Source organism: Ammospiza caudacuta, chromosome 13, assembly GCF_027887145.1.
Source record: "Ammospiza caudacuta isolate bAmmCau1 chromosome 13, bAmmCau1.pri, whole genome shotgun sequence".
Lineage (NCBI taxonomy): Eukaryota > Metazoa > Chordata > Aves > Passeriformes > Passerellidae > Ammospiza > Ammospiza caudacuta.
This window is the reverse complement of record NC_080605.1, coordinates 20,485,900-20,513,502: the sequence shown is the minus strand read 5'-3', so window position 1 is coordinate 20,513,502 and position 27,603 is coordinate 20,485,900. Positions and strand designations below refer to the sequence as shown.

The 27,603-nt window shown below is 42.2% G+C and overlaps 1 protein-coding gene across 1 annotated transcript in view; it reads right to left on the bottom strand.

The window, feature by feature from the left end:
- The window catches only part of BANP (BTG3 associated nuclear protein), a 109,605-nt gene that overhangs the window by 30,514 nt on the left and 51,488 nt on the right, over window positions 1-27,603 (bottom strand). Inside the window, exons 9-11 of the mRNA XM_058813530.1 lie at window positions 22,427-22,557; window positions 20,216-20,278; window positions 18,268-18,312 (exon numbers count right to left, since the gene is read on the bottom strand). Coding sequence (XP_058669513.1) covers window positions 18,268-18,312; window positions 20,216-20,278; window positions 22,427-22,557 — 239 coding nt within the window. The remainder of the gene's footprint in view (window positions 1-18,267; window positions 18,313-20,215; window positions 20,279-22,426; window positions 22,558-27,603) is intronic.

Sequence of the window (27,603 nt, the reverse complement as noted above, 5' to 3'; positions counted from 1 at the left end):
GTCATCAAAGAAACATTCTAGGTCAGCCAGAAGTGGATGCCAATTGTCTAAAAATAAATAGAGGCTTTGTCACTGGAGTATAATTTTAAGGCCCCTGTAATGAATAATGGAAGAGAAAATCTTTCCAAACAAGTGGGACACACAGATTTCCAGCAGAAAGATTTCACAGTTATTGTAAGCTCCAGATAACCTCATTTTTAGTTTATTTCAATAAAAGTGGTACACAAAAAGGCTTGGGATTGGTTTGAAATCCTGGAGGAGCTGCAGAATTCCCTGGAAAATGAGCCCAGCAGCACCTATCACACAGCAGGGCTGAAACGCTGTGGGGAACCAATTTCCTTTGGGTCACCAAGTGGCAGGAGAGGGATCAGATTTCACAATTCCCACTTCTTATCCTTGATAAAATGCACAAATTATTTCCTCTGAGCTAAAAGAAGAGACAAGATAAGCCCCCCTGGCTTTATCAGTGCAGCCTAATTGCTGAAGATCTTCAAGGAGCTGGAAGGAGCAGCTCCAGAAGCCTGAGATGTTGTAACAACGTGGCTCTGGAAATAAATTCATTTAAAGAAAACACTTAGCTGAATTCCTTCAGGAAAGTTTGTAAAAGCTGCTTCCTCAATGGATAAATAGCAGAGTTTTCCAGCTGACTTTTGGCCAAGTCCCATCAGCAAAGACAGGATTTTGTCTCGAGTGCCTGACACGGAGGAGTAAAAGATTGTGTGGGGAAAATCATTGTAAAGCTGTAAATCAAAGGGAAGTTTTGGTCCATTTTCTTTGGTCTTTATGAATTCCTGCACAGGATATTTCCTGATTTTTTTCTACACAGCTCGAGGTGCCCTAAAAATGAGACGGTGCAGGGAAGCCACTATCAGTGGGGTTTGCACTGGGCAACCTGAGAGGCCAAACAAACTGGGAGTAGATGGGGGAGCCACAGGAAATTATCACTAAAAAGGCCTGAGGGACCAAAATCCCATTTGTGCTTCCCTGGAACTCAGCTGGCACAGGACAAGCTCCAGGTCTCTTTTCACTGCTGCATAAAACCCAGGGATAATCCTATGGAGTTAAAAACTGGTTCTGGACACTCAGAGAGAAAAAACTACACTCAAAAGTGGAATTCAGATAATGAATCTCTTGATTATTAACAGGGTCACATCACTAAACTGAAAGCACCAGGGAAGTCCAGAATTTGGGGTAGAGCAGCACCAAGGTCCTCTCCAGAGTCAGAAATGTTAGCATTTCAGTTTTTCTACAGAATACCAGTTTTGCCCCCAAATTCCTCCAAATTGCCAGAATGAATCCCACCTGGCAAAAGGAATTCAAGGACAATAATCGGAGAATCATGGAATTGTTAAGAGTGGAAAAGACCAACCATCACCCAGCACACTAACCCTGTCCCAAGTGCCACATCCATGATTTTTCACACTTCCAGGGATGGGGAATCCTCCACTACCCAGGGTTGCCCACAGAAGCTGTTTTACAACCTCCTCCATATGGGAATTTTCCTAAAATGCAATCTAAACCCCCACTCCCTGCCACAGGCTGCACATTGGGTGGGTTCATGTTTTATATGTACATTTTGGACTGACTCAGCTTTTAAACTGATAAAATATCACATATTAAGAAGGTCCACAATGCAGTAACAGCCTCAATTTTTACTTTTTTTTTTTTTTGTGACCACTTTTGGTGGCTGTTCTCCCTCAGACCATCAGTGAGGGGACTTTTCTCAAGTTACACTTTGCAGTGGCAGCAGAAGCAATTTCTGGCTTTGTGACCAACACTCCATGGATTATATGGCATTAAGGAATGGATTCCATCCCCAAGAACCATAAATCCAAGTCCTAAAACAACAAAGTGTGTCAATATTTCTCTTACAAATGGGAGTCACTAAATTGATCTTCAGTGAACTGGTGAAAAACTCGTGGTTTTCACTTGTTCAGTGTTTTGAAATCATCAAGAGTAAACATCCAAGGAATGACAAAGTAAGTGAGGAAGATGTGAGGGAATACAATCCAGTGCTGCATGCAAAACCAGGGAGTGCTGAGTGCTCTGCTGAGCTAGAAACCCTCTTATGTTTTTAATATCTGATGTTGCTGTGAAATGTATTAGAAATTATGTTCTATCTCTTCAGAAGGAAATCCAACCACTTCCCAACCCTCCATAAGCTGCAGAAATTGGTTAAAATCTAAAGCAAACTATCCCAGACACAAATAATTTTCTTTTCTAATTGGCTGGAACTTTACGGCTCCTTAAAAAAAAAACCTCCTCCAAGTGCTCTAATTCCACAAACGTTACAACTCTGAGGTTTCAAAGATTTCTCAAAGTGCTCACGGCTAAAAATAATCTGGAAAAAAAACCATTTCAAGGAGGCAAAAAAGAGAAGGAAGAAAAGGTTTTTTCGCACGTTTTTCTCATCAGGTTGGATGCTGGTTTTCCATTAAAGTGACTCCAAGGAAGGAATGATTCCCTGTGAAACGCTGAGATTTGTGGTGTCTCCCATGCTCACCCTGCCCGCCCCAACGAGGCCGCAGCAGCAGGAATGAGAACCACAGGACTGACAGGAACGTGGGGCCACTGCCCCACCACAAACCCGCCTTTGTTTACTCTCTTGTGAAATCCTGCATCTTCCAGCACTGCTGGGCCTAATGAAGAAAATCTGCTCCACACATCACTGTGGGGAAGACAATTCCTGACAAATATTGATGCACAAACACGGCCCTGGAGATGCAGGAGATAAAGGCAGTCCCGGGCTGCTCAGAGAGAAACCTCCTGGTGTTAATTGACACAAAACAAGGGGAAATATTCAGCAGCAGCCTGATCTCGTTAGAGGGGAGAAATGAAGGCTGAAGGCCTTCAGAAGTGTCATCTTCTCCTCCTGAGGAGAGGCAGGCAGCTTAAAAAGTGACAGCATAACACAGGTGGTTGTGCACAGCTGGCAGGGCTGGTTCTCCTGAATTAAAGGAGCAGCTCAAAAGAAAATGGAGCTGGACCTTGTGTGGTGGTTTGTGTTCCCTCAGTGCTGACACCATTGCTGGAGTGAGGGCTGGAGTGAGGGCTGTCCTCTCCAGCTGGCTCTGGGATGAAGGAAGCCTTTCCCAGCACCTTGCCCAGGCTCCAGCCCAGCTGTTCCAAGGCCTGAACATCACGTCTCTGCTCCAAGGCCCAGCTGAGCAGCATTCCCAGCACGTTCCAGCTGAGCAGCAATTCCAGAACCTTTCAGCCCCAGCACCAACACAATGTGGAATATTCTCTGCAACTTCTGTGGTTGTGTTATTCCTGTTTGAGAAGGAAAATGCTCTGTGCCACTGCTGGAGCCGTGAGGGGAAAAGGGGGCTCTGGGGGGGCTTTCTGCTCCCTAAAAATTCCTGCCACAAGGAGACAGCTGGGGGATCAGGCTCTGCTCCAGGGAACAGCGACAGGAGCAGAGGGAATGGCCTCAGGCTGGGCCAGGGCAGGCTCAGGTTGGACACCAGCAGGAATTTCTACATGGATAGGGTGGGTTTAAACTCCCAGAGGGCAGGGTTAGGTGGGATTTTGGGAAGGAATTGTTCCCTGTGAGGGTGGGCAGGCCCTGGCACAGGTGCCCAGAGCAGCTGTGGCTGCCCCTGGATCCCTGGGAGTGTCCAAGGCCAGGTTGGACAGGGCTGGGAGCACCCTGGGATGGTGAAAGGTGTCCCTGCCAAAGCAGGGGTGGAATGAGATGAATTTTAAGGTTCCTTCCAACCAAACCATTCCACAAAACCCCTGGGTTTCTACCTTAAATAAAATCTTGAGGCATTCCCAGGCCAGCTGAGCTCACACTGACACAGGAGAGCAGCAGAGCAGCTGCCTCCAGCCTCCTGCTGCAAGAGCTGGAAGGATTTTCCACAAGATCCCAACTCTGTGGTAGCTCTGGCAGCTCCAGAGGCCACGCTGGGCCTGGAGCTGGACAGGCTCTGCCTTTGTGGGGTTGGTTTTGATCAGGTTGTCATGGACTAAATTTAACTCTGCTCTTTGTTCCACTGAGCTCTTGGCAAAAGCTGCAGGAACAACGGCTGCAAACACCCAGTGTGTCCCAGTTCTGTGCTTCACTGGGAGTCCTGGAGCAGCAGTCCAAACAGCAATCCCCATATTCCACAGGGGTATCACCCATCTGCTCTCCTTGGCACTGCCAGCTCATGGCCAGGCCTAAGCTGGACTCTCCCAGGGAAGATGGAAACTTTTCCCAGAGCTGCAGCACCGCCAAAGCCCCCTCCTCCTCCTCCTTTCCACTGCACTGGTGAACAATTATTTATACCAACTCCACACCCCAGTTCCTGATTCTACACCAACTCCACACCCCAGTTCCTGAGCTCTGGCTCCTGATTACACTGAGGTAAAATACAAAAAAGGCAGAAATTTTAAACCATTCTGGTCCTGTCTCAGTCCTGGTGCTTCCTGTGTCTCATTGCTTTGGGGGGAGCAGGGTGAAGAATTTGTGGATTTATAATTATCCCACAAGTTATCTTTATCCCTCACATTCCTTGGCTGCTGATCCAGACATAGGAATCTCTTCTGCATCTCTCCCCTGTCTAGGCCAGCCCAGGAGTGGCAGCTGCACCTCCAGGGTGACCTTTCTGCACCCTCTGCTGAGCTTCTCCAAAGGGTTCCCACATCCACCCCATGGATTTGCTGCCTCCCATGAAGATTTCTCCCTGGTCCCTTTTTGAAATTTTCAACTCAGGTTCTTTCCAGAGATTTCACACTTCTTTTGAACACACAGAAAATCAGTGCTCCTTCCTTCCCCTCCCTGCTTTCACTCTTTGCTCTGCCCCAGGCTCACCCCATTCCAGGATCCTCCTTTCCTTCTGCCTCCAGACCTCTCCCTGTGTCCCAGCCTGGCCTGGAACCCCACAGCACCTCCTGCCTGGTCCATGTGGCCCTTCCCAGAGCACTGCCCACCATTGCAGAGCATTATTTATCACCCCTCCCATCTGAGAGCACTTCCAAAATAGTGACAGCGCTGCTCAGGCTCAACAGAGATTTTTCTAACCCGACACTACAGATCCCAACAAACATGAACCCAGGCCAGAAATCCTTCTGGCAGCCCCAGCTGTCCCCCTGGGCTGTCCCTTGGCCATGGCTGCTCTGTGTGAGCAAAACCAGGCTGCAAAACTCAACAGGGCTTGAGCTGAACTCCAATGAGAATCTGACAAAACCGTCTGGTTTAAAGTGATTAAAACACAAATAAAAATATAATTGTGCCTCTCAGGGGATGCTGTTGTGACCCTCCCGTCCTCATGAGGAGGAAGAGCTGCTGGATTATTCAAAATGAAAAATTTCACAAGTCTATTTCTGCTCGGCTCCAGCTCTCTGATCCAGTGGTTTGTGGCTCCAGGTCTTTTTTCCTGGAATATTTGGAATTCCTCCTCAAGCCCAGCAGCCTTCCAGCACCTAAAGGGCTCTGAGAGACCTGGAGAGGGACTTGGACAAGGGCATGGAATGACAGGATGAGAGAAAACAGGTTTAAACTGAAAGAATGTAGGGATAGATGGGATATTGGGAAGGAATTCCTCCCTGTGAGGGTGGGGAGGGGTTGGGATGGAATTCCCAGAGAAGATGAGTGCCCCCGGATCCCTGGCAGTGCCCAAGGCCAGGCTGGAGCAGCCTGGGACACTGGAAGTGTCCCTGCCATAGCAGGGGTAGAATGGGATGAATTTTAAGGTCCCTTCCAGCCCAAACCATTCCATGATTCTGGAGCTGCAGCCACAGTTTTATCCCTAACCCAGTGCCTTGCTTTGATGGAAAATCTCAGTGGTTAAAAGAGCACTTTCCTCCTGAGGCTCTCCCATGAGCTCGTTATCACAAGCTCATCTCTCACCACAGAAACAATAAAACCCTTCAGAACTGAAATAACACTTGTGGAATTGTGCTCAGTCCCAGGGGTTCCTGTGATTTCAGGCACTTTTAGCACCTCCTGCCTCAGGGGGTAAAACTGCATCTCCTGGTGTTTCAGATGCTCCAGGAACGCAGCACTGCTCCCCTTTCTCTGACCCAATGTCCCAGTCACCTCCTTTCCTTTAAAAGAAAATGAAGTGGCTCAAGTGTGTCCAAAGCAGCAATTCCTGCCCAGCCCTATTCCCTGGAGCTGGGCTCAGTCCATTCTTGCTTCAACTTTCTCCTGTACCAGATTTTCACTCCAGTGCATGTTTCACATCCTCTGCTCTCCCACTGAGGATATCCCTCAATTTTCCTTGTATGCCTTGGACCACATGGAATTCAGGCATCAATCAAATCCTTGAAAAATCACATGTGCACATTTAGGCTGGGCTTTTTTAAAATTGTATTTCCTGTTCCAAGTTGGCTTCACAAGAAAAACTCAAAATAACTCAAAATTCACCCTGTGTATTTTGTCCCAAAAATTCAGCTTTTAAAAGTGCCGTCCCCCAAATATTGCACCTTGCTGGTGAAGGGGGGGGCTGGCACAATGCAGATTTTTCCTGAAATAAAGATTTTGGAGCTCTCACATCGCTCCCATGTGAAGCTGTGGGAGAAGGACTGATTATAGAACATGACAGAGCTGATTTATGATGAAAAATCTGATCTTGATGAGGAAAATGACCTCAAATAATTCAGAGGAAACACCACCAGCACGGGAATATCAAAGCAGCACGGGAATATCAAAGCAGCACGTGGAACATGAGCAGAAGAACCCCAGTGGCATCCTGGTGTTTTCTGATCTCTTTCCAACGTGGTGATTTCTACATGAGGTCATCACGTGAGATCACATCTCTGCTGCTGAGCCAGAACTTTTCTGGATTCCAGGTTTTCCCTGGAATCACCACACACAGGAGTTGCCCAAATCCCAAATTTTGTGAATTTACAAAGAGCTGGGAGGTCTTTGGGAGCTGTCCCCTAAAAGTGGAATTCCAGCAGGAGCCAGGCAGCCTTGGATGGGTAAAGAACACAGACCAGGGGAGCCAAACCAACGCAGGAAGATCCTTCAGGAGCCAAATTTTTCCTGGAGCAACTCAAGAAAAAAGATGTCAAAAACCCTCCTGAGGGAGAAACCAAGCCCTGATTAAACATATGGATGAATATTGTAAATAAAATGTAGGAGTGGAGAAAGTCTGAGGTTTGACCTGAAAAGAGCAGCTCAGAAAGGTAAAAGAATGGGATAAAAATGAAGGATTTATTCAATCTCATTCTCAAGGCAGTTCTAGATCCTACTAAGAGCAGAAAATCAATTTTTTACCTGGTTTTTCACAGGTAAAACAACTCCAGCATCAAAATAATTCTAAATCAACTTGGAAATTTGAATGCAGAACAAGGTGCTCACACAGAATAAAGTACTGGAGTCCCAAAAAATCTGGGTAAAAGCAAGGAACTGGCTTCTGTCAACCCAAAAACCACTGTCAGCTCCCAAACCCAGAGGCTCCTGCTGCCTGCCTGCCCCAAAAACAAACCCTGGGCTTTTTCTTTGGAATTCACCCCCCAGATTCTCTTATATCCACAAATATCTATTTAAGTGTATTTCCAGGATTTCCTAATGGAGGGAGCATCATTTTTATTGATCGCTGACAGGGGCTGGGCTGAACTCTGCTATGATGGTTCGAGTGCTTAGAAAATGTTTGTATTCCAAAATATCCCAGCCAGAACCACCTCCCTTGCTGAGGAATGTGAATTCTCTGGGATGCTCCAGGATCTCACTCTGTGCTAACCTCCAGCTCATTTAATTAATTGTCAGACTTTGGTCAGCGAGACAAAATATTTCTGTTTAATTGGAGCAGCACACAGAGTCCTGACACCAAATATTCCCTCAAATTCTCCTTTGAATTCCATGCAGCACTTGTTTATTGGTCAGAAAAAACAATTTTTGCTCTCAATTTTTTCCTTTCAAAGGAGAAATTCTCCCAACAATTCTCGTCTGTTACACTCAGACCTTTGCACTGCCCAGATCTGCAGAGATGAGGGGGAAAATTGAATTTTAAAGCAATTTTCTCTAGGAATAGGTCACAAAATGCCAGGAGTGTTGCTGATTTCTGGGATTTTCATTCCAGCTGCACACAGCTGAGCAGGGCACACACCTGAGCCCACCTGCATCCCACTCCAAGGAGAAAATTGAACACAGAGTCCTGAGCAGAGCCTGGAATGGCTGATTGCTGCCAGGATACTCTGCAGCAGATAATGTCAGATCAGCCATAAAATTTAATGGAGCATGGAGCCAAACACATCCCAGGCAGCTGCTCCCAAATCCTTCCTCCTTTTTTAGGATGATTCTGAAGCCAACTGGATTTTTAATTATTTTTTAATGTTGAAAATAATTTTTACTTTCATTTTTCCCCTCACAGAATACTTAATTCTGATCTATTTGAGGCTGGATATTGAAAAATCAATTATTTTTGTGGTTTTGCTACCATATTTCCCTATTTTTACAGCTTCCCAGAGAAGTTTTGGATGTCCCATCCTTGGAAATGTCCAAGGGCGGGTTGGAAAAATCTGTGAAAATGAAAAGTGTCCCTGCCCAATCTTTAAATCCTTCAATCTTTAAATCCCCTCATCCCAAATTATTCCATGATTCCATGATATTACAGTTTTTTCTCCCTGAAACAAAAAACTTTTCCAAATTATGAAAAGAAAAAGGAAGTCTGGGAAATTTTGTAGCTTTTGGTTTTTGCACTCTGCTGGGCCAAAAAGAACCCAGTGATTTTTAGTTCATTCAAACATTTTGTACAAATTTCTGCTTTAATCATAATTACAGGCAAAATGCAAACAGATGACAAAGCCATTTATCATTTTAATAAAATGTTTGCCTTGACACAGAAAACACCATCCCTCAAAAATCAACATTTGGAATTCATCTGGCATTTGAATGAATTCAGAAAAAATTCCCAAGGAATGGCACTTCTTGTACTGACAGCAAGGTCTGGCTCATAAAGCCCAGCCCAAAGGCTCAAGAATGTGACTTTTAAAGTCCTTTTCTTCATCATCAGTGCTTGGAAATGTTTGGATTAAGGCTGATGGATGCCATGGATGCAGAATCATTGGGAACATCAACTTCTGATTTGTGTTTTCCCATCAAAGCAAAACAGATTATAAAAGATCTTATGCACTACCAAGGAATCATTTAAATATCATTGATTTTCTTTAGGAATTTACTTCCCTTTTTTACACTTATGCACTAATCCATAGTTTAAAGGATTTGAGTGTTTCATTATAGGAAATTGCGAAGAGATAAACCCACAGAATTCCCTGGAAATGTCAATAATTTAAGGAGTGGAAATGAGGAATGTCAAAATCTCAGTATTGACAAAATCTGGGCAGTTGGATCCCACTGTTGTAATTTGATAATTTATATTTATTTATATATTTATATGAGGCTGAAAGGAAAACTCTTCCTATTTGATACTTCAGGCAGGGAAAAAACAACCGAACAATAAATACTTACAAAACAATCTGGCTCAGCCTGATTAATGGAACAGGAAATAAGATTAAAACTGTTAAAAACATGGAATGTTCACTCTGGAAAGCTCTGGCTCTGCAGGGCTGTCATTCCTTTTTCATTATCCAACTGTCATCAGTGAGACCAAATTCTGCTCTTTTAAAGATCAAGGACAGAGGTTGAAAGAAATCAACTTTGACAGCAGACTCCAAATGGATTCCACTGGCTTCCCATTAAAATGAACAAGGCATTACTCAACACATGGAAAATGAAAGGATTTGATTTGTTCCATAAAATAACCCCACCTTGAAGCAAATCATCTTAACCTTTGAAAGGACTTCAAAGAAAAGCAAAGCCTCTAAATGAAATCTTCACAATGGAGCATCTCTAATGAAGGTTTTTACAAGTGCAGCACCTCAAAAAATGTTCTGTATAATGATATTTTCCAATAGAGCAGGAGAAAGTCAGGCCTTGACCTGAACTCAAGGACCAACACAGTCCTAATAATTTTGGGAATTCCTAATAATTTTTAGGACTTTTTCCTACAATCTCAGCATTTTTCCCTCCCAGCTCTCACACCCCTGGCACTGGGGCATCACAAACCCCACACAAACTCAATGCAGGATGGGCTGGGCTGGATTTCAGATTACCTCAGGATGGGTTGGGTTGGAAAAGACCTTAAAATCCACATTGTTCCCACCCCTGCCATGGCAGGGACACCTTCCACCATCCCAGGCTGCTCCAAACCCCAGTGTCCAGCCTGGCCTTGGGCACTGCCTGGGATGCAGGGGCAGCCACAGCTGCTCTGGGCACCTGTGCCAGGGCCTGCCCACCCTGCCAGGGAAGGATTTATCCCAAATATCCTATCTAAGCTGTCCCTCCTTTAGTTTGAAGCCATTCCCTGTGTCCTGTCACCCTGTCCAGATTCCCCTGTCACCTCTCCTGTGGGACGAGTCCCTCCTGGGCAGTGCCACTTCTCTCTCCCACAAGAGTTAACTGGAAATTCAAGAATCCCAACACTTCCTCCTGCTGAACTCACTCGTGCTGCTTAACACAAACATTTAGCAACATTCCAGAGTGACAGATTTCAAGAATAAAAATAGTTATTTAAAAATAAAAAAATAAAATCAAAAGGCAATTTTTCAAAGAGATTCATTCAGTCAGGCCTGGTGGGAGCCCAGAGTTTGTATCAAAGTGGCTGGAGCAGCTCTGATTTTGCTTCCAGCCCAGGCAGGAACTGATGGCTCTGAGTGGATAATTGATGGAGCAGGAGCCAATTCATCCCAGCAGACTGGGAACCAAACACAGCAAGTTCAGCACTCAAACCCTCACTGCACAAGAGGAATTCTGGTCACAGAACACCAAAGAAATGCCTACAGAGGATGGTTTTCCAAGCAGACTTTCCAAATGCTCCTCCCTGAATGAAGGAAATCCATCCCAGCTAATGAAAACAGCAGCTGAGAGCAGGAATTAAAACTGGGCTGCTGAGGGGGGATTTTAATGGCTAAATCAAGGAGCAGCTCATTTCTCCAAATTCCCCCCTCATTCCTTCACAAAACAACTGAGGATCATCTTTAAGCATCTTAAAGTGCTCATCTGGTAGAGTTTTATTTTAATAGATGTGCAAAGCTAATCCCAAATTCAGGATCTTGGATCATCCTTCTTCAGTTTATCCGAATTCTGTAGATAACATTTATTTATTGCTCAGTTAGTTTGAAATATTTGAAGGATTCTGGAAAGTTGGCTGGAAATGGAGTCAAACTACGTGAAGGATTAAATCTCTGAACACAAACAAAAGTCAATCAACTGTCAAATTTCTCTGCATTTAACACTGCCTTGCTCAAAATCTCTGTAAATCACACAGGTCTGCTTTGAAAAAGAGAAACTGATCCTTCAGGTGAGGTTTAGATTTAAAAGGGATGGTTTGGTGCCTGAAGTTGGCAAAAATCCACTTTTTTAATGGAGAGGAGATGAAAAAGAGGAGCCATTTCCCATTTTTAGCCATCACAGATTCCCAAAGCTGTGTCCAGCCCAAAATGCCATTTAACCCTGCCACACTAAATGTGGGAACCCTGAGCAGATTCCCTGGGGCTTCCTGCAGTGGGAAGGGAGAGGGAATTTCCCCTGAGCTCCTTTTCTCCAGCTTCAAAATCCCTAAATCCCCCCTGGCTTGGGATTGGGGTGTGGGCAGTGATTCCCAGGCAGGGAATGCTCCACACACCCCAAAAATTCCAAATAAATGAGAGTGGAGCACAGGGATGGGATAAGGGAAACGTGGAGCATCAGGACAGGGCTGGCATCACGTGATGAGAAAAATCATAAATGAAGAGCAGGAAAAAAAAATAAACAAAACAAAAAAGAAATGATTTCTCCAGATGAGCCCTGATAGCTTTGTGAGCACTGCCAGCCTACAAGCAGAGATTTTTATTAGCAACAGCTCTAATAAGAGGCAGCTTAGGCCTCTGCCTCCTATCAAGGTGGAGAAAATGATTTTCCCTTATATTTAAAAGATTATCACTTCCTATCTCATCTCTTCTTATTAAGTTTACAGCAATATTAAAACAAGATTTGGGTGAATAAAGAACATAATATATTCCAAAATAGAGAAGGTATTCTTTGGAGCATTATAAATGCTCCTGTCTGCTTGAATGGAATTTTAATGGAACAAACCCACTTTCTCTGAGGAGAAAAATCAAAAAACAGGCAGAAAATATTCCCCTTTTCCAAAGGCTTCATTAAAAAATCTTGTTTTACAAGCACAGATCACTGGGAACTGAGGGACTATCAAAGAACTGCCTGTAAGAGATTAACAGATCACCTCTGCTCATTCCTCCCAGCAGCCAGAACCTTCCACAAATGGAAAAAAGTCATTGGGGGGATAAAATAAATTCCTGTTTGATATCAAATGAAAATGAAAGCAGATTCTGCCACCTCTCTGTGCATTTTGATCAGAAAGGGAGAGAAAAAGGAGAAGTTGGGAGGTGAGAGAGGGACTTGGGATTGGGACAGGGACCTGGAGAGGGGAAAAGCTGCGGCCATAAAGGAGAAATCCTGGAAATCCAGGGCACAGCTCTGCCCCAGCCCAGCCTCCCTCACCTGGCCCAGATGGATCCACTCTGGCATGGAGCAAAAACGGCATTTCCAGTTCAACACCTCAGTTCTGAAACTGCAGAAAATGTCTTTTCCCATCCAAATTCCTTATTTTTCCAAGCAGACTCTCCTTATTTTAAAAAAGGTTTTTCCTTATTTTCTGTTTGGTTGGGTGTCACTGCAGGTCTGTCCTTTGTGCTGGGGTAGAGGAATTCTATCATTTATAACTAAATTATTAATATTAATTATAATAAAATTAGTTGATATAATTAAATAATAAAATACTAAAAATAAAATCACTGAAATAAAATAATGATTATCATGATGATTATTATTATGATGGTGGTAACATTGATACAATATTAATATTAATATTAATATTAATAATAAAATTAATAATAAAATTTTATGGGCCCAATTTGTTTCAGTTTTTCTCCACCTGGGCACTGTTTTATCCTGTTTTAAGCTTCCAAATTAAGTGCAAACTTTCTCCAAACCCATCCTAAATTCTGCAGTGAAACTACAAATTAACCATGCAGAAATCTGTGTTACATACATAAGTGTAGATAGAAATATTTTATTGCACTTCATTTTTAAGCCAGATTTAAGAGAAATATTCATTTTTTCCTTACAACATTAATTTTGCTGGAAATATTTTGAATGGTACTGATCACCAATCAGAAAATTTTCCCTCAAACCTGTTTTAATTCTAAGTTTTAGGAGTGCTTTAAAAGAAATTTTCTCCATTTTTCATTTGCTCAAATACTATTTTACCTAAAAATTAAGTTTTCAGAACTACATAGGGTGAGTTTTGTGTTTTGGATTAATTACTCTGAGGGACAAAGTGGGGACCAGCTCTACGAACACCAAGTTAAAAAGTTTGTGTACAAAAATCCTCAACAAAACACAAAAAATCTTGCCTGTAAAAAGCTTCTATTTAAGTATAATTAAATATTTAAACACTTTTATTTATCCATAAATAGATAAATTTGGGATTTCACAGAGTTTGCACAAAGCACAATTGTTTCCAAACTATTCTTTTCCTTTTTGCTCCAAAAGCCAGGAACAAATTTAGGACAATTTACAACAATTCCCGAAGAACTATCAGTTAACAATAATAATTAATTTCTTTCCAAACCAATCGAGGAGTTTTTAAGCTCCAGCTGAGCTGCACTGAGTTTTTAATTGATTTTTTTTTCTGGTAACAAGAATTTCTCCATGTGTGTTATTCCAGGAGCTGGGCTGGAACTGGGAAAACCTTTTGGAATTCCACAGCAGCAGGAGCAGGAGCACAGAATTTCCACATTTCCCCCCCTCCAAATTCCCTCTCATTCCTTCAGAAAACAGCTCAGCATCATCTTAATGCTACTGCCCTCTGCTGCTTCTGGACTGGGGAAGGGAAAAATTCCTCCCTTGGATTAATTTGTGACTGGGCAACTCAAATAAAGCATTGCAGTGTTTTTAAATCTGGAATATTCCAATTAAATGAATTATATATAAATCAAATTTGTATATAATTTGTGCAAATTAAATTTGTGCAAGTTAAAAATTGCATTAGAAGGTTCTTCTCTTATTTTTGGATAATTTAAATAGCCATATTTTAATAATATTTTAATATCTGGAAAAGAAGTCTCTGAGAATATTTATCCATCCTGGTAAATGAAATAAAGGTCAATTTTGAGAGGTTTAAATTACTTCAAGGGAGTGCCAATGGATCCCTGCTCCACACTGGAATAAAAACATGGGAACAAACAGGTCTGGGAGTGGAAAACTCTGAATTCAAAAAATAACATTAACAACAGTTAACATTGTTTAAAATTATCATTAATTTTTGGGATAATATATTCAGTTTGGGGTTATATATTGAGTTTGAGATAATATAATCCATTTTGGAAAATATTGTACTATTGAAGTCATCAGAGGCAAAAGTTCAGGGACAGAAAATGCAATTCCTGCTCCATCCAAAGGGATGGGATGGGATGGGATAACGGGATGGGATAACGGGATGGGATAACGGGATGGGATAACGGGATGGGATAACGGGATGGGATAATGGGATGGGATAATGGGATGGGATAATGGGATGGGATAACGGGATGGGATAATGGGATGGGATAATGGGATGGGATAATGGGATGGGATAACGGGATGGGATAACGGGATGGGATAACGGGATGGGATAACGGGATGGGATAATGGGATGGGATAATGGGATGGGATAACGGGATGGGATAATGGGATGGGATAACGGGATGGGATAATGGGATGGGATAATGGGATGGGATAACGGGATGGGATAATGGGATGGGATAATGGGATGGGATAACGGGATGGGATAATGGGATGGGATAACGGGATGGGATAATGGGATGGGATAATGGGATGGGATAACGGGATGGGATAATGGGATGGGATCCCTCTCTCTCTCAGAGCACCCCTCTGATTCCAGGCTCACCTGGGACACTCTGGTGTCCACAATTCACAAAATCCAAACTTTATTTTTTGGAAAAACCACCTGGCAGAAGCAATCTTACAGATTTATCTCCTCCAAAAGCTCTTTGCACTCTTTGCTGTTTTTTCCCTGCCAGCCCCATCCTGGATTTTCCTGCTTTTCCCACTCCCCCACACTGAATTAAATGCTGCAATTGTCCCCAGTTTTTCATTCCTGCAGCAGAACAAATCGTTGGCTCTCCTTGAACACACAGAATCCTATTTTAGATTTTAAAGGACATCAACTTTTCCATTTAACAACCAGGCAATAATTAAAGACTATTTCCCTGGTGCCATTTAATTAATCCCTAAATTGGAGAAGCACTGGCAGTGAGGGTGTATAACATGGAATGGCTAAAAAATAGAATTAAGGAGTGGGAAACTCCTGGAATTGTGCTGGTTTTTATATCCCAGGTTTTTGTATCCCTGAGGCACAGGACACTCTGAACATTTCCTGGGATGACCAAAATTCCAAGGAAAAAAAGGATGGAGGTGGGGAAGAGCAGGGCAGGTAATCAGAGACAAAAGTGAAATTTTATGGTAATTCCTAAGGACAAAATGCAAAGAGAAAAAAAGAAATTCCCACTTTCCTGAGGTTTCAAGGCCCTGCTAATGTGAAGCTTTAATTATTTTTGCAGTTTGGGGTTTTTATTAAACGTGCACTGAAATCTGAAACTTCCAGCTAATAGAACACATGTGGAGGTAGACAGAGCTCCTCTGGAATGATTTCATTCATTCCATGCTCAGGGATGCCAGAAAAACAAAATCTGAGCTCAGAGCAACCACCAGGCCACTGAAGGCAAGAGAGGGGAAAGCACAATCAGCAAAATTCTGCAGAAAAGCCAAGATTTGGTACCTGAGCACCTGGGGCACCTGGGAGACTTCCCTGCTCACATCTCATCAGGGTTTGTGCTGTTTTCTGCCTCCTTCCCAAGTTCCTGCTCTTTGAATCTTTCACGTGGAACTGGGATGGAGAAGCTGCAGCACCAAACCTCACCTGCACAGGGGAACCCCCAGCCCCTGCTGTGTGCCCAGAAAATCATGGAAAACAGGAATTTCCACAGGAAATATTCCCAGAGAGCATTCAGCAGCAGCCAGGCTCAGATTCAGTCTTCAGTGAGGATACATTTATTATTCAGCTGAAAACACTCAGTCACAGAAGCCCCATGTTATTCCTGATTATCCAGATTAGGCCTCAAAAGATCCAGGAAAAAGCCTGGAAAATAATGGACAGGTGGGAAAACTGCAGGAGTTTCTTGGAGCAGCTGAGTGGAAGCTGCTGCTCTGTGCTGTGTTTGCCTCCCCTCATCCCAGGCACGTTCCCTGCTCTCATCCCACTCCTGGTGCCAAGGGAAAGGGATCAGCTCCACTCCCAGCCTGAAACCAGCAGCAGGGTTTAGCTGAGCTGGTTTAACTCCTGCTCCTGGGCAGTTTTGGGGCTCACAGGTCCCACACAGCAGCCCCAGAGCTCCCCTCTGCTCACCCCCTTCCAGTGCTTCAGTAATTAATGCCAAAAATCCCCTCAATCTCTGCTTGCTCCTGGTTTTTAATCCACTAAAATCACCAATTTCCCAAGCAAATACTTCAGGAGGAGCTGAGGGCTCCTGGGAATGCTCCTGGTGATGCTCAAGGCACTGAAGCTCTTTCACACCAAAATGCAGCTGAGTGAGTGGAGAAAAAGCAAAAACTCAGCATTTCACCCTTTGTTCTGACCAAAATTTAAAGAGCTCAGAGCACAGATAGTTAAAAAAATTCCCTAAAAACTGAATGTCAAAGTGATTTCCCATCCATGTGGGTACAGCCAACAACCACTGAGGTAGGAGAGAGGTTATCCCAATCTGAGTGATAGTACAGACAGATAACATCATTAAAATCCCAGAAAAGATCATTAATCATCCTTTTCTTCCCTGTCTCACAACCCTGTGAATGCACAGACACATGGACACACAAATTTCCACAGGAATAGGAAATGCAAGGGGAAAATAATGCTGTGAGGTTTTAATTACAAATAAATTTAATCTTGGTGCCACACTCAGAGACATATAAACCCACCCAGTGTTAAGGTGTCATTTGGACAGCAATATTTCACAGAGAAGGAAAAAAACCCAATAAATACCAAAATAACATTTCCAAAAATCACCTTCCCAAGATTCACTCCTGCAGAAGCACCTCTGATGCAGCCCTGAGCAAAGAACACTTCCAGGGGATTATTTTCTTGTTGAAACCCAAATATTGCCAAGTTCAGAGTGCTGGGGGCTCCTGTGAGCCCCAAACCTGCTGATGGCAGAGCCTCCATCCCAGCAGGACCCCAGATGTCTCCCAAGTTATTCAGATTTACCAGGAACCAAACAATTCCTCACACTCTGATTCAGTAATTACTGCAGAACAGAGCTAAAAATCCCTTAAATATTTGTTTTGTCCTGGTTTTTATCCGCTAAAAAATAACCATAACTAAAAGATTCACTAAAAATAACCATAACTAAAAATTTCTCTAAAAAAATAACCATAACTACAAAATTTCCCAGCAGTGGAAGCCCTGCTGATGGCAGAGCCTCCATCCCAGGCAGGATCCCAAATGTTTCCCAATTTATTCATATTCACCAGGAACCAAACAATTCCTGGTGAATCTGACTTGCTTTGTTGATTGAAACTTTAATTCCATTTAAATACCTGGAAAACTCAGTTTTAAAACAGATATACCAACACTAAATGTAATAATAATCACACTCTGATTCATGTGGCCTGGAAGCTTCTTGCAGGATGATTTTTGTGCTCTGTTTAAGCAGAATTTAACATTTTAAGTGTGTCTGAGATCAAATTGAGCAGTTCTGGGAATCCTGAGCTCAGTTCCATGGTCAGTGACTGCTCAGCCAAGGAAAAGCTGCTTTTCCTCACCTGCTGTTTGCAGAAGCACCTCAAAAAACTTCTCATCAACAAGGACAAGAGCAAATCTGCTTCCCTCAGGACAGCCATGCCATGGAAAAGGATAAAATGTAAATAAAAAGAGTAATTTTTTCAATAAATGTTGGTGCCTGGGGACTGGGAAGAGCAGACAGGAACACCATGGGCACTCAACCCAACTCCAAAGGAGGGAGAAAACAGAGGGACAAAACATCCTGCAGGAATGCTGAACCAAATATCAAATATCTCCATTAGGTTTTATCCTTTTGCAAGTTATTCCTATCACCAGAGCAGGTTTGGCTCTTTAAAACAGGCACTAAAAATGGGGATTATCCCAATCTCCATCAAAAACCAGGGGAAATGCTGCTGACACCCAGAGCTGCTCCTACCTGCCCGTCCTGACCCACGTGCACCTGGTGGATCTGCAGGTTCCCCTGGAAAAGGAGACAAGGGACAATCAGCACAAGTTTGGGAATGCAAAAACTGCAGAAAAATCTGTTTCAGTGTGAAGGAAATCTGTGAATTTAAAAAGTTCTGCTGAAGGTTCTTTAGGCAATCCAGCTCCACTCAGCCTCACAGCAAGGACCTTTCCCACCCAGCATGTTTTGCTTTTTTTTGGTTTTACGTAAAATTTTTCTGAGGTAAAACTTCTGATTTGCCTTCTTTATATAAACCTGCAAATTGAAATCCAGCCCTTACTATCCCAGAATTAGCAATCTAACACTTTTACAGGGTTGCAGAGCTATTTACTATTTGCTTTTTATTTATCCTCATTCCATATTGAAAACCAACACAGTTCTGTAACAGGGATTACATCTATAATAATAATAATTTTAAAAAACTCAATAAATCAAAGTATTTTAAGCTTCAAAGTCCAATCAGGAAATCTTTATGACATGAAGTTTTTATTCACATGCTCACTGATGTCTTTCCAAAAGTACACTTGGATTAAGGAAAGGCAGCTTCCCAAAAGAGCCTTGCAGTGAAGCAGCACATTTTGGAGGACAAAATCCCCTTTTTGTGCAGTTTCTCCTGCTGGCAGCTCCTCTCTCACTTGTGTACATTGTCATCAATTTAAAACCAGATGTTTTCATCTGTCAGGGACAAATGCAGCCTTTGAAAGTCCGACAGACAAGAAGAGGCAAAGGATCCAGGCTGTGCTGGAACCTCAGGATCCAGTCCAGCAATCTCTGCTGAATCATCACTTTTTTAGTGGTTCTTTACCCAAAAACTCCCTCAGTTTTATGGCAGCACCACACTTTAGAGCCAGGATATTTTAATCCTTTCTTCTCCCTCTCAAGGCCTGACAGGCCCTTCAAAGGACAAGCCTTTAACTATAATATTTATAGAATTTTTATGATAATATTTATTCTCCAGTAGCTGCCTGTGTTAACAATACTCCTTCACAAAGTGGTTTTATGAGCTGTGATTTGGGTTCTTTGGACAGGGATTAAACCAAGCCAGGCAGATCCACTTCCCAGAGAGGGAAAACCCTGACAGGGAAATGGGACAGATTCAAATTGTTGCCTGTGTTAATGTTTAACCTGATTTTTCTATTCCTTCTGCATTGAAATAAAGAGCATGAGAAATTCAAGAGCAGTTTTAGCAGTCAGGAGATTTTTAAATAACCAATAACTGCAGCACACACACAGGGAAATCCACCTGGATTTGGGAGCTGAGCCTATATTGGAGGGTTTGGGATTGAATTTATCCATTTCCAGCTATCTATATCCATTTATCCATCCCATTCCACAGGATTATTTTTCTGGGAAAAAAAATTAAGAAGGGCAAATACTGCAGTGCCAGATAAGCTGGTCAGGAATGGAGGGTAAATTCATTCTGGAATATTTCTTTATTAATTGGTGGCTGAAGGCTTCTCCAACTCCTGTTCAACCATTAAAGGCCCTGAGTGTTCTGACCACATTTAATTCATCAACCTAAAGAGAATAATTTCATTTTTAAGCACTGCAAGCACCTGATTTCCTATTAAACTCTGTCAGTACCAAATTTCAAAAGGTCATCAGCCTTATGCAACAATTAACACACATGGGCTGTTTTGGCTGGTGAGGGAGGGAAAAATAAATCAAAATAATAAAAATAATATAAATAATAATAAAAAGGAAACAACACACACTGAGGTGTTTTGGCTGGTGAGGGAGGGGAAAAATAAATCAAAATAATAAAAATAAAAATAAATAATAACAATTTAAAAATAAACCCCTGAGACCCCAGAGACAGAAGTAGCAGGTTCTAAAGCACATTTTGTGCTGGTTCCAGCCCATTTCTCATTTCCCCTGAGCTCTCAGGGTCCCACACGAGCCCCCAGGCTTTGCTCACCTCGCTGTCCTGCGTGATCTGCACCTGCTCCCCCTGGGGCACCTGGGCTATGTGGAGATGGCCCTGTGGGATCCACAACAAAAGAAAACACCAAGGAGCATCAGAGGAAAATCACAGCTCCAGGAAGCAGCTCCTGCCTTGCCGGCAGCAGAGTTTCATGGAGAGAAGCAAAACGTGCAATGAAACCATTGAGGAGATTTAACAATGCAAAGTGCACCTGTACTGCCCCAGCTCTGCAAGGAAATAAAAACAGAGCGACTTGGAGCAAAGACTGGGTCGTTCCCACTTCAGGGGAAGGAAAACAGGAGGAATAATAATAGTAGTAGTAGTAGTAGTAGTAATAATAATAATAATAATAATAATAGTAGTAGTAACAATAGTAATAATAGTAATAGCAATAATAGCAATAGTAACAATAACAATAATAACAATAATAATGATAATGATAATAATAATAATAGTAGTAGTAGTAGTAGTAGTAGTAGAAGAAGAGTTTTTTGAAACCACAACTTCTAACAAGTGTATTTTTCTATTGCCTTTTTGACTGGCACACAAAGCCTGGGCTTGACTTGCTTTGTTGACTGAAACTTTAATTCAATTTAAATATCTGGAAAATTCAGTTTTAAAACGGATATATCAACAGTAAATAAAATAAAATAAGTATCTCCAAGCGTGAGGTTTCCAATCTCATTTTCCACCTATTTTTGCTCATTCTGGAGCACAGACCACACCAAGGACTCAGTTGCTGGGATCTGGCAGGAAATCATTAATTTGAGCAATTCCCCTGATTTATATTGGTGAGAATCTGCCCTGATGGTTTTAATCCTGGAATATTTGGAATTGCTGCCCATCCCCACCACTCTCCTGGTCCCATCTGCAAGGAGAAGAGTGGCTGGAATTCCTTGTGCATCCTGCCCAGCCCAGCCACTGTGATTTACCTGAGGGGAGATTGGATTCTAAATAACCTCCTGGAGGTTTTATAAAGCTTTGTGTTCATTTTAATATGCCTGCATGAGATGAAAGATAATCATTTGGAATTCTGTCAAAGGCCCCTCTGATTTTATAACACAAGAACAATTGCCTGTGATTTTCAAAGACACACAGATCCCTCTATTTCCTACAGTTTCATTTCCTTTGGAAGGAAACTGCCTATTTATAGGGAGAAAAGCCACACTGAAAGTGTCCCTCTGACAATAGGGGCTGCAGAGAAAATTATAGCACTGCCCAGCCCAGGGGGAGATTAAAATCACTTTCCCTCCTTCACATCAAACTCTCAGTGCTCCCAGGAAAAAGATGGAATGTTTAAAGATCCATTTATAGCAGGTTTTTCCCTGGATTCTACAATTTGAAGGATAATTAATATATCCAGGTTTTTTAATGAGGGAAGTTTTTATCACTTCCATCTATAAACAAACTATCTGTTCTATTAGTCACATATTTCATGTAATTTTCCTTGCTATCTTGTCTTTCAAGAATTAAAAAGTACTTTTCAGTTATCAATTAAATCTCACCCACAGATCCATAGGAAAATCCACTTTTAAAATCTGCATGGGATTCAAAAGACAAAGAAATTCCCAGGATAACATTGAAAAGTTCTGGCAAAAGTGAAGTGGAAAAGGAAGATTTCCACCCAGTTCCTGCACAAAGAGAATTATTTCACTGAGGACGCCTCTTAAAAAGAATTTGAATTTCAAACAATCCTTGTAGTGCCCTGTGGGACACAAGAATTAAAGTGAAGGTGGTTTTTTTTCACAGAACACTAAAACCACAGATAAAAACCATCAGGCCTGAGTGCTGGTGGGAGTGTCAGGCTTTAAAAATGTCAATATTTAGAACTTTCACTGATAGACACAGAGCTCAACAAACACACATGGGAAGAACTCATCTCCCAGATGTCCAAAAGTGCCTGTGAATGCAGTTTTACAGAAAAAACAAATAAATAGATGTGATTTTGTTGTGGAAGCACACCAGAAGTATAAATCACTAAGCAAACACAGCCAGGAACAGGCTGATAATTCTCTATATAACAACCAGAGTGCGTTGATTGTGTGAGGAAATCCTGCATGGAATTTTTTTGTCAAATAACTCTAATTTTTTTTATTTTTTTTTCTATAAGCTTGCAGGATTTGTTTTCTGGACACCTTAGGTTGTGGTTTCCCCCCAGCATCCCCCTGCAGCTGGAGCAGGGATGAAGGAAAGGTGAGCACATACTACTTGCACTTGTCCATCCTCCCCGATCTGGTGGATCTGGACCTGCTGGGCGTTGGCCAGGGCGTAGTGCAGGGCCTGGGGCTGGTTCTGCTGCAGCTCACTGGAGGCTGACACCGAGCTCTGCGACCCCTCTGCAGGAAGAGAGACCAAATTCCGATTTATGGCGCGTGCAGCATCCCCCAAAGTGCTCCTAAAACCCCACAGCAATCAAATCCAGTCTCTGGAATTCACTGTGCATGAGGGAGGTTTGCTACAAACCCACAGAATTCCAGCTGGGAGAGCTCCTGCTTAAAAAAACAAAAAGCACATTTTGGGGTCTAAATCCCAGATTCTGCAGCTGGAAAAGTCCCATCAGAACAAAACCACAGAGGTTTCCTGAGCAATTCAATTCTTTTGGTCACCCGAGAACAATTTCTGCCACCATCACCCCAAGAACACCTTTAAAAACCCATCCTGCCTATTGTGAGAAATGAAATTAATATTATAATTATTTATAATTATAATAGAAATAATGATAATTTGCATTTAATTATAATATATCATTAATATAATATTAATTTTTAATATTATTACTTATTCATTATATTTACTAATTATTATTTATTATAATTAGTAAATTGTATTATTATAAATAATATAGATAATTATAATAATTATACATTATTATTATTTATTATTAATAATAAGTAATGTATTAGTTATATATTATTTTATATATTATATTATACGTCATATTCCCATTATTTATAATGATAAAATAAATTTATCATTATAAATAATGGGAATCACCCAATTGTTTTCCAAGATCCATCCCCTACAATTCACACTGACACACGTGAGGTCTGGAATTGTATTTTTGAACCTCAAAATGACAGGTGGATTTCTTGATTTATTAAATTTAAACACAACTCACACTGCAGAGTGGAAATGCCCCTGAAAAGGGAATGGTAAACATAAAAAATGAGAGTTATCTTCATGTAACAGGGACAAAAACCACCAGGAAAACCTCAGTGGGATTTCCAGAGGGTAAAAACTTGTAATGGACACATCATAGATCCATTCTGAGGTTTTCCAGCTGCAGGGAAAGATTCTTCTAAATAGAAGAGGCAAAAGGCAAGTAAAAATGACAGAAACCATTAATTTTTAATATCTCTACTAAATACTCCAAGATTTATTCTGCAAACACACTGTTAGTTCTGCAGGAATGAGTTTTATTCACTCAAATATTTTAATGGGAATGTTCTTCAATAAAATCAGCCATTTAAGGGGCTTTTTCCCCCTCCTGTCTGCAAATGTTTGGGCATGAAGATAATTTTGAGGTTTAGTTCTGAGCATGGGAACTGGGAGCTCCAAACCACCAAGTTAATATTTATTTATTTGTTGAAAAGTTGGGTTGGTTGACAATTCAGGCAGCTCTGATTCTGTGAATGAGCTGGAACACAGAATTCCAGCCACAAATTTCCACAGGAACCGAGGGAAACACAACAAATCCAATTTTTTTCTGCCTGTTGGGCACACCTTTAATCCCTCACATCTCAGCAGGTAACTGCAGAGCTTTTATAATTCCTTAAATGCAGCCTTGGTGCTCCCTGGGCAATTCCAGCTTCTCCTGCTCTGGTGTAGAGTGAAATTTGCTGCATGGAATTCCAGGTGGGACTGAGGAATCCCAACTGGCTGAAAAGTGCTGAATATTGCAGAAAAACTGCCCAAACCAAATGAAAATGGCTTTTTTTTAACCAAATAAATGATAAATGGCATTTATTGACCAAATAAAAATGGGATTTTTCCAGCTGGGATACCATTGGATTTGTCATGGGCACTGGAGGGAATAGATATCCTGGGAAAATCCTTTCCTGAATCTCTTTCACTTTTTCACCCATTTCCATTAATCTATTCCTAATATTTGATGCAATTCACTTCTCTAGTTTTTTTTTTTAATTTACAAATAGCATTTTGCTGGGATGACTGAGAAAATCCACTGCTATCATCTGCTCCTTCAGGGCTCCCAGCTCAGAATTTTGTGGAACAAATTCCCACAGGATTCTGAGGAACAAATTTCCTCAGGATTCTGAGAAACAAATTCCCTCAGGATTTTGAGGAAGCAATTCCCTCAGGATTCTGAAGAACAAATTCCCTCAGGATTTTGAGGAAGCAATTCCCTCAGGATTTTGAGAAACAAATTCCCTCAGGATTTTGAAGGACAAATTCCCTCAGGATTTTGAAGGATAATTTCTTGGTCTTTCCTTTGTGTTTCCCAGTTTTTACCTGTGGAATTCAACTGAGCTAAATTACAACTCAACCTCAGCCAAACCACAGAGTGCAAATACAGAATCCTTCACTTATAATATTTATTTTCTGATTAAGTTACGTGATAAAAGATTATCAAAGAAGTAAAACCTACAGCAGAGAAATCTTTATTTTATATATATTTATGATATTCACATATTGAAATGCATTTTTAACTGTAAGGCCCAACAGTTTTGATTTTTAAGTCATTTTTGACTTCAGAGGACAGAAATTATTGTGCTTTTTGAAGGTGCATGAGGAACCACAGCCTGGATGGAATCACCTTGCACCTCTCCCATGGTCACCTATAAATGGATTTAAATTTGGCTTCACTGCAACAACTGAAATTGGGGGTTTTTTTGCTCTATTTTGTTGGATTTTTTGGGTGGTTTTTTTTCTCTCTTAGGAAGAAAGAAGAGAGAGGATTCAGGCACATCTGAAAACAAAACATCCTTTCTGAGTCCTGTTTCCCCCCTCTTCATCTCAGAGCAGACAAAGGGAATATTTATCCACTTTTATAAACATTCCCCACTACAAACAAACCCAGCCATGAGGAGCAGAGCCAGCCTGGGGAGAGGAGCTGTCAGCAGGGAGAAACCCCTGGAAACCATCGAGCCTCACTTTTCCAGCTGGGATTCTGGAGAATCCCTGGCAGGAGGAGCCACAGCTGAATTCCAGAATTTTCCACGAGCTCCCAAGGGACAGCTGGGACATGAACCCTGCAGAGCATTCCCAAAGAACCTTCAAGGATACATGGGGTTAATTCTCAGCTAGAATCACTTTTTAGGGCAGAATCTTTGGTGTTTTCTAATCTGTTCCTATTTATCTGTTGAGGATTTTCACCTTTATGGAATCATGGAATGGTTAAGGGTGGAAAAGACCTTTAAGATCATGAGATTCAACACCACCACCATGGTCACCACCCACTACATCCCCAGGTGCCACATCCATGGGATTTTGGACACTTCCAGGGATGAAGACTCCACACTGCTCTGGAACAAACTATTCCAATGCTGGACAATCCTTTCCATGAAGGAATTTTTCCTAATTCCAACCTAAACTTCTCCTGGTGCAACTTTAAGGACATCTCCTCTCATCCTGCCCCTTGTTCCCTGGGAGAAGGGACAGATTCCACAGCAGGAGGGATTCCCACTCAGGAATTCTGGATTTCAAAGTGGTTTTCCAGCTCCACCCTCAGAGCTCTCCTCACAGACAGGGATGAATCTCCTCATTGCAGCCCCAGCAAGGGAAGGGTGGATGGATTAACCATCCCCACACCCAAAAAAAGCAGGGAAAAACCATTCCAGAACAATGGAAATAAAGCTGTAAACCATCACCTCCCCCTGCCTCAGCCCCACTTGTGTGGAACAGCTTTGAAGATTTGGCTGCACATCCAGTTTTTAATGTGACACCTCAGCATAGGCCTAAATCTACACAGAAATCCCAATGTCAGGGAACTAATTAAAAATTCCAACATGGAAAATTGTGATAACAGCTTGAACAATCTGAAGAGAAATGAAAAGAAAGGAAGAAGGCACTTTTCAATTAATCCTCCTCCCAAACCCCTCATTCCCTGCACAGACTCCAACCCTTTGCAAAGGAATATCCAGTGAAATTATCACGGCAGCCACATGGATGTCTCTGCTTGGGAAAAAACATGGGGAAAACACACCTAGGTACTGAAATGTTGGCTCCAGGAGCAGAGCAAAGCACAGCAATCAACACCTCCTTTCCAAAAAAAGGCAATGGATTCAAGCAAACAGCCAGGGAAAATCAAGAAAACCAACTTCCGCCTGAATTTAACAGTCAGTTAAGTGCAAAAAAATCTTAATTAACATCTCTGGGGGTGAAGGACAAAGCAAATCCATCTGTGTTTTCCCAGCAGGCTCCCCAGACATGACTTTCCCTGCAGGTTGATGCCTTGCAGGGTTTGTGGGCTCAGCCTCCTGCTTTGCTGTCGTTTCCAGAGTTAATTTTGCCATGTGATGAGCACAGCAGAGAGGAAATCTGCTGTCACTTTTCACCACGCTCCAATCAAAGCCACGTGCTCCAGGAACTGTTAATCCCAAGCAGGAAAAGCCTCAAAGCTTTGGCATTTCCAACAAGTGCAAGAGGAGTGAGTTTAAACAACAATCCTGTTGTGATGCAAATAATCCAAAATTCTTAATTGTGCGTGCAATAATTCATGAAGAAAATTTGAAATCCCAAATAAATGAGGTGAGAAGTGGCCTCTGGAGATGATCTAACCCAATGTCCTTCCTCAAACCATGGGCAACCAGAACTGGTGGCTTTGGGCTGCACCCAGGTGGATTTTGATGTCTCCAGGGATGGTGACAAATTCTTAATGTGCTCAGTCATCCCAAAATTCCTCAGGGCCAGGAAAACAAAAGTAAGGGCACAGCTGAGTGAACTTCAGGATGCCATATTTATTTATTTATTTTAAATTAGGCAAATTAATTGCTGCTAAAAACAACTCTGAAAATCCCAGTCCTCCCATTCACAGGGAAGGGTTTCCACCACTGCAGTGCCAGGATTTGGGAATACCTCAGGAAGTGAAGCTGGATGGGGCTGGGAGCACCCTGGGATGGTAGAAGGGTCCCTGGAATGGGATGAGCTTTAATTAAGGCCCTTCCCACCCAAAGCAGCTGGAATCCCATGGGACAACCACACCAAGGAACCAACCCAAACTGATGATCCCACAGCCTTCAGGAGACAGGAACCCACTGACTCTGAGTTTTACATCTCTGCAGGTGCCTCCAAACCTCCAAAACAGACTGGAGATGAATAATTGGAATAATAAATCTCAACAGCACTCAAGGAGTACAGGCTAATGAGCACAGGCTGTAATATCCACCTACTGCTGCCTTTTCACCCCGAAATACTGATTGCTG